The sequence below is a fragment of the Schistocerca nitens genome, chromosome 9, assembly GCF_023898315.1.
Source record: "Schistocerca nitens isolate TAMUIC-IGC-003100 chromosome 9, iqSchNite1.1, whole genome shotgun sequence".
NCBI classification, from domain to species: domain Eukaryota; kingdom Metazoa; phylum Arthropoda; class Insecta; order Orthoptera; family Acrididae; genus Schistocerca; species Schistocerca nitens.
The window spans coordinates 62,873,756-62,886,815 of record NC_064622.1 but is presented as its reverse complement, the minus strand read 5'-3'; the positions used below and the strand labels follow the sequence as shown (position 1 = coordinate 62,886,815).

The 13,060-nt window shown below is 40.1% G+C and overlaps 1 protein-coding gene across 4 annotated transcripts in view; it reads right to left on the bottom strand.

Moving 5' to 3' along the window:
• The window catches only part of LOC126202940 (protein argonaute-2-like), a 250,858-nt gene that overhangs the window by 56,517 nt on the left and 181,281 nt on the right, over window positions 1-13,060 (bottom strand). For all 4 annotated transcript variants that reach the window (XM_049937038.1, XM_049937035.1, XM_049937037.1 and 1 more), the window contains exons 14-16: window positions 12,174-12,293; window positions 2,704-2,822; window positions 2,426-2,610 (exon numbers count right to left, since the gene is read on the bottom strand). In XM_049937038.1, the coding sequence (XP_049792995.1) occupies window positions 2,426-2,610; window positions 2,704-2,822; window positions 12,174-12,293 (424 nt within the window). The remainder of the gene's footprint in view (window positions 1-2,425; window positions 2,611-2,703; window positions 2,823-12,173; window positions 12,294-13,060) is intronic.

The following is a 13,060-nucleotide window of genomic DNA, read 5'->3' as shown; positions in this document are numbered from 1 at the left end:
ATTCAAATTTATGCGTGCATGTGCGAAGGAACTTTGCATCGTAATTCGGAACAACACAGGCACTGCTATATTGTGTTTTGAGCATTTGTTTATTCAGTAAATGGCTAATGTACAATTCGTGTAAACTGCTGTGTATACCATACCTCAGGTATGTCGGTTGTTACTGACAGACATTAAGACATTTCACAGAGCCTATATGAGGTGCTATCCAAAAGTTTTGGGACTGGTGCTGCCATCTGTTGAAAAACCTTATTTTTGGACTAATGGTCACCATCACCCTTGAAGTAGTTCCCATCTGAACGTACACACCAGTCCCGGTGCTTCTGCCACTGGTCAAATGTTTTCTTGAAGTCCTGGTCTTTGAGGGCTTTTATAACCGCCAGCGATGCTTCTTGAATTTTCTCTAGAGTGTCGAACTGACAGCCTTTCAACTTGAGTTTCAGTTTTGGGAATAGCGCAAAGTCGCAAGGTGCCATATCTGGCGAGTACGGTGGGTGGGGTACAACCGCCATGTTGTTTTTTGCCAAAAAGCTCTTGGTGAGCAAGGACGTGTGACAGGGCACGTTGTTTTGATGCAGCAGCCAGTCCCTTGACACCAAAGTTCAGGCCCTCATCGCCGCACATTTTCACGGAGCCGTCACAAAACATCACAGTAGTACACGGAATTCACTGTTTGGTTGAGTGGGACGAATGCTTTGTGCACAATTCCCTCGGTATCAAAGAAAACGATGATTGTGCTCTCCACCTGTCTCACTTTTATGGGTATCTGAGAGCGCGGGCTCTTCCACTGTGACAATTGTTGCTTTGTCTATGGTTCATAAATGCAAATCCAGTTCTCGTCACCGGTGATAACCCCTTGACAAGAAGGTTGGATCACCAGATGCGGTCTGACGAAGGTCCGTGCATACTTCAACACGCTGTGCCTTCTGATCGGCAGTCAAAATCCTAGGCACAAATTTTGTGATGACACGATGCATGCCCAATTTATCAATCAACATTCGTTGACATGTCCCACAACCAATACCCACTTCATCCGAAGGTCTCTAAAGGTAGGACATCGATCTGCACGAACCAATTGTTTAAGTTTGGCAACAATGACTGGCATTCTGCGGCTAACGGGACTTCCGGTGTGAGGATCATCTTTAATATCTGTACGGTCAGCCCTGACCCGAGCATGCCACTCAAACACATGCGTACGGCTTATGCTCTGTCCCCCAAACACTTGTTGAATCATTGCAAGGGTCTCTGTAGCACTTTTCCCAAGATTCACACAGAATCTGATACACACGCACTGTTCTGTTCGCAGATCCATTGTAAAATCGCCACACACCAAACACAGAGTATTACAGAAATCACTTTGGACATGCAACACGTCCTCCCAGCTGAATGCCGCTCCACACACTGACTCGTCAGATATGCAGCTCTCGCCACCTAGCGGTGCAAAGATCTACTACTACTACTACTACTACTACTACTACTACTTTCCAGATGGCAGCACCAGTCCCGAAAATTTTGGATTCCACCTCGTATGAATGCTATAACTACATATGTATTCACATTTTATATAAATATGATGGAAGCTTGTTTCGTTTATTGCTCTGACAGTACAATTTTTTACCTATGCTGACTTGGTGTGATTAAAAACTATGTACTCAGTTATTTGACTGGGTTTATTATGTATAAATACATTTTCTGATGCCTCTAGGTTTTTTAGATCTGAAAACGGTCATTGCCGACTGAAATTAATAACCTGGTATAAAGTTTTGTGATCCATAACTAGAATAAATACATAATTACAAATGTGTTACAGTATGCGTGTCATAAATTATAAGTCCTTTGACTGCCCTGCCTGTCAAACATCCAAACCACCAAGTGAACAGTTTTTATTTATTTATTTTTTTAACCAATTTTCATTTTGTTCTATGATTATGCAGATATACTCAAATGAGCCACTAGCATATGGGGTGTAGCAGTATTCCTATTGGTAACTGTTTCACGCTGGCCACTACCCTCCTCCTCCTCCTCCTCCTCCTCCTCCTCCTACTACTACTACTACTACTACTCTGCACCATCCTCATTATGCAGCCTGTTGAGCAGACATTCCACCCAACATGTGCTCAGAGTTTACGTCACAGAGTAAAGATAGCACTTGCTAGTCCCCAAAAATGGAAGTGCCATAGGGTTAAAGCTAAGGATGAACGACCCTCCCCCCCCAACTGCTATTCGTTTGGAGAGATCTGAGATGTAAAAGTGCAAGGCATTGAGTCGCAGTCTTCTAGGAATAAGTAATTTGTGAATCTTAATTTTTGCAACTGCTAACAGCTGACATCAATAAACCTACACGAGGGTGAGCTTTGATAACATTAACTGTAAATACTGAGCTTTAAGGCATTTGAAATACCAGATGACATTACTTCACACTTACAGTAGACACCACGTTTGTCATCAATAACCACGACGGCGAGTTCCGTTCCAGACTTTTTACAATCTGAAAGGAGGCCGTACAATTTGGAAGCAGGATCTCTTCTATCCATTACCAATAAATTTTGTGGTCTATCGATCGACATTCCCAATGAACTTCCCACAGACGTCATCAGGTTAGCAAATGACCTTTAAAGAGAGAGTGAGACACCATGAATACATGAATTTAAAAAAATGAAAAACTACACTTTGTAAAGATTTGTTTCACTGCAAAGCAATTACCACAATTCATCGACTCTGATGTTTACGCCAAAATTTATGATAACCCAATTCCTCAGCGGAGTGCTCCTCAGGAAATGTTCAGCTCGCCACACGCCTCTCTTCGGTAGGACTTCTTTTTGCTAAAATGTGAGCAGAAAATGACTAATTTAGGCAAGTTTTTGTTTTGTTTTCATAACAGCAATGGAGTAGAAAAGCGAGACAATATCTCTGTAAATGGAATGAGACTAAGGCTGATAACAGAGTAAGCTGGTATGTCATTTAAAAATATTTTGTAAGAACAGAGTAAGTTGGTATGTCATTTAAAAATATTTTGTAAGAAACTAAGAAAAATATTTTTGCATCTGACTGAAGGTTTTCAGGGTTTGTGGAGAAGTACAAACAAGGCTTACACTATAAACTACCACACAAGATGTAACAATAATGTTTGCAGAAATACACTTCTCACACAAAATCCAAAATTGATACGCCTAATAATGGTGACATTTTCTAGTTATGCTACAGATACTCAAGTTATCTACCACAAAGACCTCCAGAATGAAATTTTCACACTGCAGTAGCGTGCGCACTTACACGAAACTTCCTGGCAGATTAAAACTGTGTTCCAGACTGGGTTCAGGTTCCTTTCTAGGACTGTTTTCTGATGCTGAGGTAACAAGACTGCCTTATATACCAGCTGAAATGAGGAATATCCTACCCATTATACTGCCCGCTCCTCCTATGTCGATATTCTGCTGCCCACCAAATCTACGCAATATCTTCCCCTATTCTTGCTCCCAATCCCTTGCCTCTTAGCTCATATCCCTGCAACAGACCTAGTTGCAATGTCTGTCCCATAGATCCTCCAACTACCACCTACTCTAGTCCTGTCACAGGCATCACCTATGCCATCATAGGTAGAGATACTTGTGGAAGCAGCCATGTGATCCACAACCTAAACTGCAACCACTGTGCTGCTTTTTACGTGGGCACGATAACCAACAAGCTGTGTGTCCACATGAATGGCCACTGCCAAACTGTGGCCAAGGAGACAGCTGTACCACCCAGTCACTGAATATGCTGCTTCACTTCAATGGTTGCTTCACAACCTGCACAATCTGGATCCCTACCAACACCGGCTTTTCTGAACTGCGCACATGAGAACTTTCCTACAACATACTTTTGTTCTCATAACCCCCCCCCCCCCCCCAACCGACATCAATCTTTGCCACTCCCTATCCTCCCCTCATCTAACCCCTTCCCCACTCTCACTACGACACTACACATTTCACCAATGCACCTACAGTCTTTCCCCTTTTTATGTCCAATGCCTTGAAATAACAACGGTAGGGTGGAAGCCAAACGATTTCACACTGATCCCTTAGCAATCTCATCAGTGGTGTATGGTGGAAACTACAGTTTCTTTTGTGACTCATTTTTGAGCAATTCCACTTCTTCAAATTTTCTGACATTCAAATGTCATTTTTTCAACCACTGAATATTATCTTTTCTTGTTGACAAAGTACGTGTCTTATCAATAACAACCAAGTGATGCAGGGCGTTATCCATAATAATCACTTACGGCCTTGACAGATTTGTCATATTGTCTCAAATCTAGAATTGTAAAACAACTGTAAGCTACAATAGACTACCGGAATCAAATGCAGACTACAATATTTTTCCTGGTAGACTTGGGATAGTTAAAATTCAACCTGAATTACCTGTACGTCAGGTTTATTGCATACCCATCGAGAGTTCTCATTTTGATCACTCTGAACATCAGTATGTGACCAGCATTTTTCAGTATGCTTCATCATTCAGATGCGTGGGAATTTTGCAATACAAGGGCCATCGAAAACAAGACAGAAGCTATGTCTAAGTATTGCGGAACCATATATCAGAATTCAATAGCTTTGTTTCTGAGATCACCTACAAGACTTTAGACTCTGTCCACAATATACTAGATGTGTGGCTCAGGAACCTTTACAGAGATAAGGAAAATTTTTGAGGACCACGTCTGAAACAACGAATGAAATGTCTACGTCTACTATGCGTGCGACATCACCTGATGAGCAGTCTAGTATCTCTAATGCTATATCAGTTTCAAAGGGCACTCCTACAACAATTTCTGACAGGCATAGATAAAGTCATCACTAGAGTTTTTTATGCTTCAAAAGCCTCACTATTAATGCTGGAGACCCAATACTGGAGGAAAGCTTTTCATTTAATTCATCCTGGCTACAAGCCACATAACCACCGTGCTATGGGTACAACATGGCTGAAGATCAATGTGTTCACACTGTTGTCACAGGTAAGATTAAAAAATCAAATGCTCTCACCTTAATTTCTGATGGATGGACAATTGTGTCTGGACACCAAGTGATTAATTTCGCTGTCACAACACCGGACCCAATTTCCTTCAAGACTAACTGTCTGGCGAGTGCAGGGAAACAGCACAGTTTATTGCCTCAAGCCTTATAAAAGTAATTGAAGAGCTAGGGGATGGAAAGTTCATATGGGTGATCACCAAAAATGCAAGAAATACGCATGCTGTCTGCAGAGTAGTGGAAGAGAAGTACAAATGTATAGCGTGTAGGATGTTCTGCTCACAGAATCAATTTCCTCATGAAGAAACCATGGCTGCGCCTGTATTCCAGGAGCTATTCTAGCACAGTAAGAAAATAAAACATTCAAATTCATTCATGTGCCTCATACTCTGTTGGAATCAAAGCAGAACGGAAAGTACATGAATATGGCTGTAAATTTGAAACTTCCCTCACCAACTCGTTTGGCTAGAGCTTTAAGTTTTGAGTGCATGATAAAGAAATAGGTTATTCCAGAATTCACTGTTACCTTTTCACTTCATTTTGATGACACAGTAATAAGTGCTGTGTTAAAGGAGAACAACATGGGAGCAACTTTAACAAGCAAGTCAAGTACTACCAGAATAATATTTCGAACCGTAAAGTATAATTTTTATTTTGTTCACAGTGACCACAGTCATTATCACAAGCATCAGTTTTTAGTAATCGTCATTTCTGGCTTTCTGCATTAATTATCTTAATTCATTTGATTTCTGCATTAATTTTCTTAATTCATTGGATTTCGTGTTGAAAAGTATTCTACAAATTTGAATTAATTTCAGGGAAAATTTTGGACAGACTGAAAGAAAGCAATGTTAATTAGATTACATTTGCGGGTAAATAGAGTAATGAGTTATGAGTGGATTTAATAATTTTTAGTTTTACTAAAAAATTATTGACTTGTATGGTGAAAGAGAAATTTTCTTTAGGAGGGGAGGGGGGTTACAGATTTATAATACAGCACTAGAAAACACAGTTTCCTCAAAAAGAAAGGGAAAACAATTATACATGTCATGTTATTAGTTCAATTTAAAATAAATAAATAAATAAATAAATAAATAAAAACTGAAAATCTCAAACACTGCTTCAATACTTCATCAAACCCATATAAAATGTTTTTCCATTATTCATAAACAACTTTCACATTTATCACTAATAGCTAGAAACTCTTGCCCTTGACCATGATGATGAACATTCTATTGAGTACAAAATGACAAAAATTATATAATTTTTTATGTTTGTGCATGTAAGCAGTACTTGCACCGGAAGTAATTGCTTTGGTTGCATGAAAGCACAGAAGAAACACAATCAACTTATTTTTTATTATAAAATGCAATTCATATTCTGTAAGGATATCAAACATACAACGGACTAATACTAAATGACATACTAATTATGTGCAGGGGGGGGGGGTCATCAGCTCCCAGTTTGGTTGGTTGGTTGGTTGGATTGTTTGGGAGGGGGGGGGGGGAGGGAGGGATTAGGAACAACAACAAACAGCGAGGTCATCAGTCTCATCGGATTATGTAAGGATGGGGGAAGGAAATTGCCTGTGCCCTTTCAAAGGAACCATCCCCTATTTGCCTGGAGTGATTTAAGGAAATCACGGAAAATCTAAATCGGCCAGACGTGGGTTTGAACCATCACCCTCCCGAATGCGAGTCAGGTGTGCAGCTCCCAGTTTCTCTCTTACATGTTCTTTCATATTCCCTCCCTACCAATGCTACCAATAGTATCATTAATCCTACCATTTACTATATCATTTATATACTGTGCTGAAACTACCAAAGTACTCTAGTTATGGTAGGGTACAACTCTTCTCAAAGCAATTCTGAAAAACCTGCACAGCTGATCTTCATAATTATCTATCTTTATCGAACAAATAATTAACAGGCAGTTTGGCACAAAACTGACAGCTGTATCTGCGTGTTAAACAATAACTTGCTCTCGTTTTCCAACTGGCACTGCCATTGTCCTCTTGGGTGTTCCATCAGTCCACTTCCTATCTAATGAATGCCTGATATTAATTCAAGTACCTTCTACCCGTAGTAGACTTCCAAACATCACACCCATGATCTTGCATAGAAATTACTGCAGTGGAACAAAATCTGTCTTTCCCATTAATATTTTACATCCATTAATATCTGAATAGCCAAAGCCGGTGTCTTTGAGGTCTGTGTTGTTGCTGTGGTCTTCAGTCCCGAGACTGGTTTGATGCAGCTCTCCATGCTACTCTATCCTGTGCAAGCTGCTTCATCTCCCAGTACCTACTGCAGCATACATCCTTCTGAATCTGCTTAGTGTACTCATCTCTTGGTCTCCGTCTACGATTTTTACCCTCCAGGCTGCCCTCCAGTACTAAATTGGTGATCCCTTGATGGCTCAGAATATGTCCTACCAACCGATCCCTTCTTCTAATCAAGTTGTGCCACAAATTCCTGTTCTCCCCAATTCTATTCAATACCTCCTCATTAGTTATGTGATCTACCCATCTAATCTTCAGCATTATTCTGTAGCACCACATTTCAAAAGCTTCTATTCTATTTTTGTCTAAACTATTTATCGTCCACGTTTCACTTCCAAACATTGCTACACTCCATACAAATACTTTCAGAAACGACTTCCTGACACTTAAATCTATACTCGATGTTAACAAATTTCTCTTCTTCAGAAACGCTTTCCTTGCCATTGCCAGTCTACATTTTATATCCTCCCTACTTCGACCATCATCAGTTATTTTGCTCCCCAAATAGCAAAACTCCTTTACTACTTTAAGTGTCTCATTTCCTAATCTAATACCCTCAGCATCACTGGACTTAATTCGACTACATTCCATTATCCTCGTTTTGCTTTTGTTGATGTTCATCTTATATCCTCCCTTCAAGACACTATCCATTCCGTTCAACTGCTCTTCCAAGTCCTTTGCTGTTTCTGACAGAATTAAAATGTCATCGGCGAACCTCAAAGTTTTTATTTCTTCTCCATGGATTGTAATACCTACTCTGAACTTTTCTTTTGTTTTCTTTACTGCTTGCTCAATATACAGATTGAATAACATTGGTGTGAGGCTACAACCCTGTCTCACTCCCTTCCCAACCACTGCTTCCCTTCATGTCCCTCGACTCTTATAACTGCCATCTGGTTTCTGTACAAATTGTAAATAGCCTTTCGCTCTCTGTATTTTACCCCTGCCACCTTCAGAATTTGAAAGAGAGTATTCCAGTCAACATTGTCAAAATCATTCTCTAAGTCTACAAATGCTAGAAACATAGGTTTGCCTATCCTTAATCTTTCTTCTAAGATAAGTCATAGGGTCAGTATTGCCTCATGTGTTCCAACATTTCTACGGAATCCAAACTGATCTTCTGCGAGGTCGGCTTCTGCCAGTTTTTCAATTCGTCTGTAAAGAATTCGCGTTAGTATTTTGCAGCTGTGACTTATTAAACTGATAGTTCGGTAATTTTCGCATCTGTCCACACCTTGCTTTCTTTAGGATTGGAATTATTATATTCTTCTTGAAGTCTGAGGGAATTTCGCCTGTCTCATTCATCTTGCTAACCACATGGTAGAGTTTTGTCAGGACTGGCTCTCCCAAGGCTGTCAGATTGTAGTCAGAGTCCACATCTGCCCCTGGAAATGTATTACAATTTAAAATCTGGTTCCCAAATCTCTGTCTTACCATTATATAATCTATCTGAAACCTTCTAATATCTCCAGGGTTCTTCCATGTATACAACCTTCTTTCATGATTCTTGAACCAAGTCTTAGCTATGATTAAGTTATGCTCTGTGCAAAATTCTACCAGGCGGCTTCCTCTTTCATCTCTTAGCCCCAATCCATATTCACCTACTACATTTCCTTCTCTTCCTTTTCCTACTGTCAAATTCCAGTTACCCATGACTTAAATTTTCGTCTCCCTTCACTACCTGAATAATTTCTTTTATCTCATCATACATTCCATCAATTTCTTCATCATCTGCAGAGCTAGTTGGCATATAAACTTGTACTACTGTAGTAGGTGTGGGCTTCGTGTCTATCTTGGCCACAATAATGCGTTCACTATGCTGCTTGCAGTAACTTACCCGCACTCCTATTTTTTATTCATTTTTAAACCTACTCCTGCATTACCCCTATTTGATTTTGTATTTATAACCCTGTATTCACCTGACCTTAAGTCTTGTTCCTCCTGCCACCGAACTTCACTAATTCCCACTATATCTAACTTTAACCTATCCATTTCCCTTTTTAAATTTTCTATCCTACCTGCCCGATTAAGAGATCTGACATTCCACGCTCCAATCCGTAGAACACCAGTTCTTTCTCCTGATAACTACGTCCTCCTGAGTAGTCCCCGCCCGGAGATCCGAATGGGGTACTATTTTACCTCCAGAATATTTTGCTTAAGAGGACGCCATCATCATTTAATCATACAGTAAAGCTGCATGCCCTCGGGAAAAATTACTGCTGTAGTTTCCCCTTGCTTTCAGCCGTTCGCAGTACCAGCACAGCAAGACCGTTTTGGTTAGTGTTACAAGGCTAGATCAGTCAATCATCCAGACTGTTGCCCCTGCAACTACTGAAAAGGCTGCTGCCCGTCTTCAGGAACTACACGTCTGTCTGGCCTCTCAACAGATACCCCTCCGTTGTGGTTGCACCTACGGTACGTCTATCTGTGTCGTTGAGGCACGCAAGCCTCCCCACCAACGGCAAGGTCCATGGTTCATGGGGGAAGGGGGGGGGGGGCGGTTGAGCTCTGTATGCAACGAACATTTGCTGCCTTTAAAATGATCATCTATCTGAAGCAACGTGAGAAATTTCAATAATGTGGGGCATTTCTTCCTCTTGTAACATTTACATATACTATTTAAAAAAAGTGATAACCTCAAGGAAAAGGACATTTTATTGATAGCTGACATGACAGATAGTACATCATTATAAAAGTATATGATAAATTCAGACAAAATGAAACACATGACCAGGAAGTGGTGTCAAAACAATTACATCAATACACAGTGTACTTGTGGCATCACTGGTGTGTATTCTCACATGCAAAAAATTGTGAACGTGCCAAATGGCACCCTGGAATAGATTGTTGCAAGCATCTTGCAGCACTTGTGGCAATTTGTTAATTGTTCTGGATACTGAATAAGTTTATACTTAATGTCCCATATATGTTCAATTAGTAACTGTATTTGAAGTGAATTGTCCTACGGAAAAAACGCATCACCTTCCTATCAAAGAAATGGAAGCAGAATGGGTACAACAACCTGTGCAAAGTGATGAGCAATGGTTTCTTTACCCAACAAGAAAACAAATGTGACTGCAAGTTGTAACTAATGCTGCCCCACACCATGAAGCCTCGGGTGTTACCTGTATACAGTGGGCAAATGCACTCTGAAATAGGTCACTCACCAGGTCAGCACTGTACATATGTATGTCCATCACTCAAAGACAGACATTAATTTCATCACAGAAGGAGACAGTGTCATTCCACTCTCCAGTCAACTCTTTCACAACACTAGGGCAGCCATTTTTGGCGGTGTTCTGGTGACAGTGGTAGCCTGAACAGATGCACATGTCACAGGTGCAACGTGTGCCCAGATTTTGTCTGGATGACGTTTGGTAACCCACGACTGTTCACACAATGAATGAACCTTGACGTGCTTTTACACTATGCAGACATACAGAACCTGTCTACAGGTGTGGTAATGTTCACAAATCACTGCTAAAAGTAGCAACACACCAATACATTGTGCCCAACACGTGCAGGAACCTGTCTAAATATCTGTCCATCTTCGGCACACAAAGTGACACTGTTCAAACAGCTGAAGTTGTCCAACAAGAGTATGGACTATCAGTTTGGCACGGTTGCATGGAATGGCAGTTGCGAACACTGTTGACCTCTAAACTCAGCAAAGTTACTAACTGCAACGTCAAAACAGAGGTTGTACATACAGGCATCCAGAGCACCTTCTGATCGCCAATGACTATGGCAAATGAATCGCCAGTGCTACAACCCCTCACAGAATGCACACATTAATCCCCATATGCCCCTTAACGCAGTCCTTTAAGCTGGGCTTTTATGTAGGTAAATAAGTTTATATGAAAACAAATGATGTCTTTCTAAAAATCATTCCAACTGTCACTTGCTTCTTCCTTACACACTTCTTTCCCAGTATCTGTAGCTTTGTTGTGCTCCTCTCATTACAGTCTATCGTATTGTTCTGTCCCTACTGTTTCCTCTTTACGAACTGACCAACAAGGAATAAAAGCCCACTACTTTTGCTTCTCTTTCTCAAAGGGCTCCTTCACCGAATGCACAAATTTGCGGGCATTGCTATGCAGTAAACTTTTCTTCTTCTGTTTTACCACTCATCACAGTGGACATGATTGGAAATGAAACAGAAGTGAATAAACACTGAAAACACTGAGAATTAAGTGAAGTATGAACTAGTCTTCTAGTTCAATAAAGTGAAACGACAGCACCGGACACACATGAGACTCACTTATGTCTCCCAACATATTCGCACGCTAGTTTTACAGCAAGGTAATATGACTTGTGCTACCTGCTCAAGAACACAATATCGTCTGCTGGTTTACGCAGTTGCTTATCAGTGAAATGAGGCTACTGAGCTGTCAGTAGTGAAGGTTCCTCTCCCAAACTATAAATGCACGCTATGTTAACAAAAAAATTCTTATGCAGGTATATGGTATTTATGAAGATACAATTCAACAAATTGTATGCTAGTAATATTACATGTTAACTTCACAAAATAATGGGAGAACATTTGTGTGCACTACGGTAAGTGTACTACCACACCAAAGTTTCTATAATGTAAATAGGATACAAAGCATTTTTTCTAAATAATCATAGAACTTGCTGGTAAAATGTACAATCAAGGAATACCCCCCCCCCCCCTCTCTCTCTCTCTCTCTCTCTCACACACACACACACACACACACACGACGCTGACGACAAAAGTATGCTGCAGTCTGATAAAGGTGCTAAATACAGATTAATACAATGGTTTTTGGTTTTGTGTGAATTTAACACACAAGATTTCCACTTGTGTTGCATTACAACTTTGTTATGGTTCAAAATGTTATTAAAGAACTTGCAGATGAACTTACATTGTTGTACGCTATGCGTGGGGCATCCAAAATTCTTGCACTGACACTCTCGAACTGATCACTGATAACAATTCCAAATTCTTGGATACCATCATCCTTGTTGAAGTTAGCTTGATGGATCTGAGAGAAGGAAATACAATATCAACTAAATGACCTAATGGAAACATACACTGATTTTTATGTAAATACACCTGACAGCATGTAAAAAAACACACACAGTATTTTTGTCATATTTCACCGATTCTTCTAATAGTAGTCTAATATAAATCATATAAAGATACCACTACAGTGGCCCAGCCTAATGGAGAAAGTTTAATGACATTGTGACCCCTCCATACAAAAATACTTATCACTGAAAGACTTTTCTTTTGCCAGTGATTCTCAAAAAATTTAAAGCTACAGCTTTAAGAGTATGAATGGTGGAAGATAATTTGTTTTTCTGTATCCTGTGTTTATACCGAATAATACATTTCAAAAACTCAAATATTTTAAATTCAAATTTATTGACTTTGTTGACAATTCCCATCCTTTTTGTTTATGCTCTTTACGGGTATGCTGCCGGATATGAACGTCTTCACTACACGATATTTTGGCGATCCATCTGGCCTCCATCTTCAGGTGTGATCACCAAAATATCGTGTAGTGAAGACGTTCATATCCGGCAGCATACCTGTGAAGAGCATAAACATATAAGACACCGGGAAAATCTATGCAGTCACAATCCCCATCCTTGTTTGCACAATTTTGACAACAGGTAAGCAGACACTCGTTTTCTATCAAAAGTACGGAGTACGTTTCATTCATTTAAGAAAAAACAAATGTGGCTAAGTGAATAAGTGTCAGCCTACCAATCTAAAGTCTCTGATTCCAACCCCACCCACTCTTGG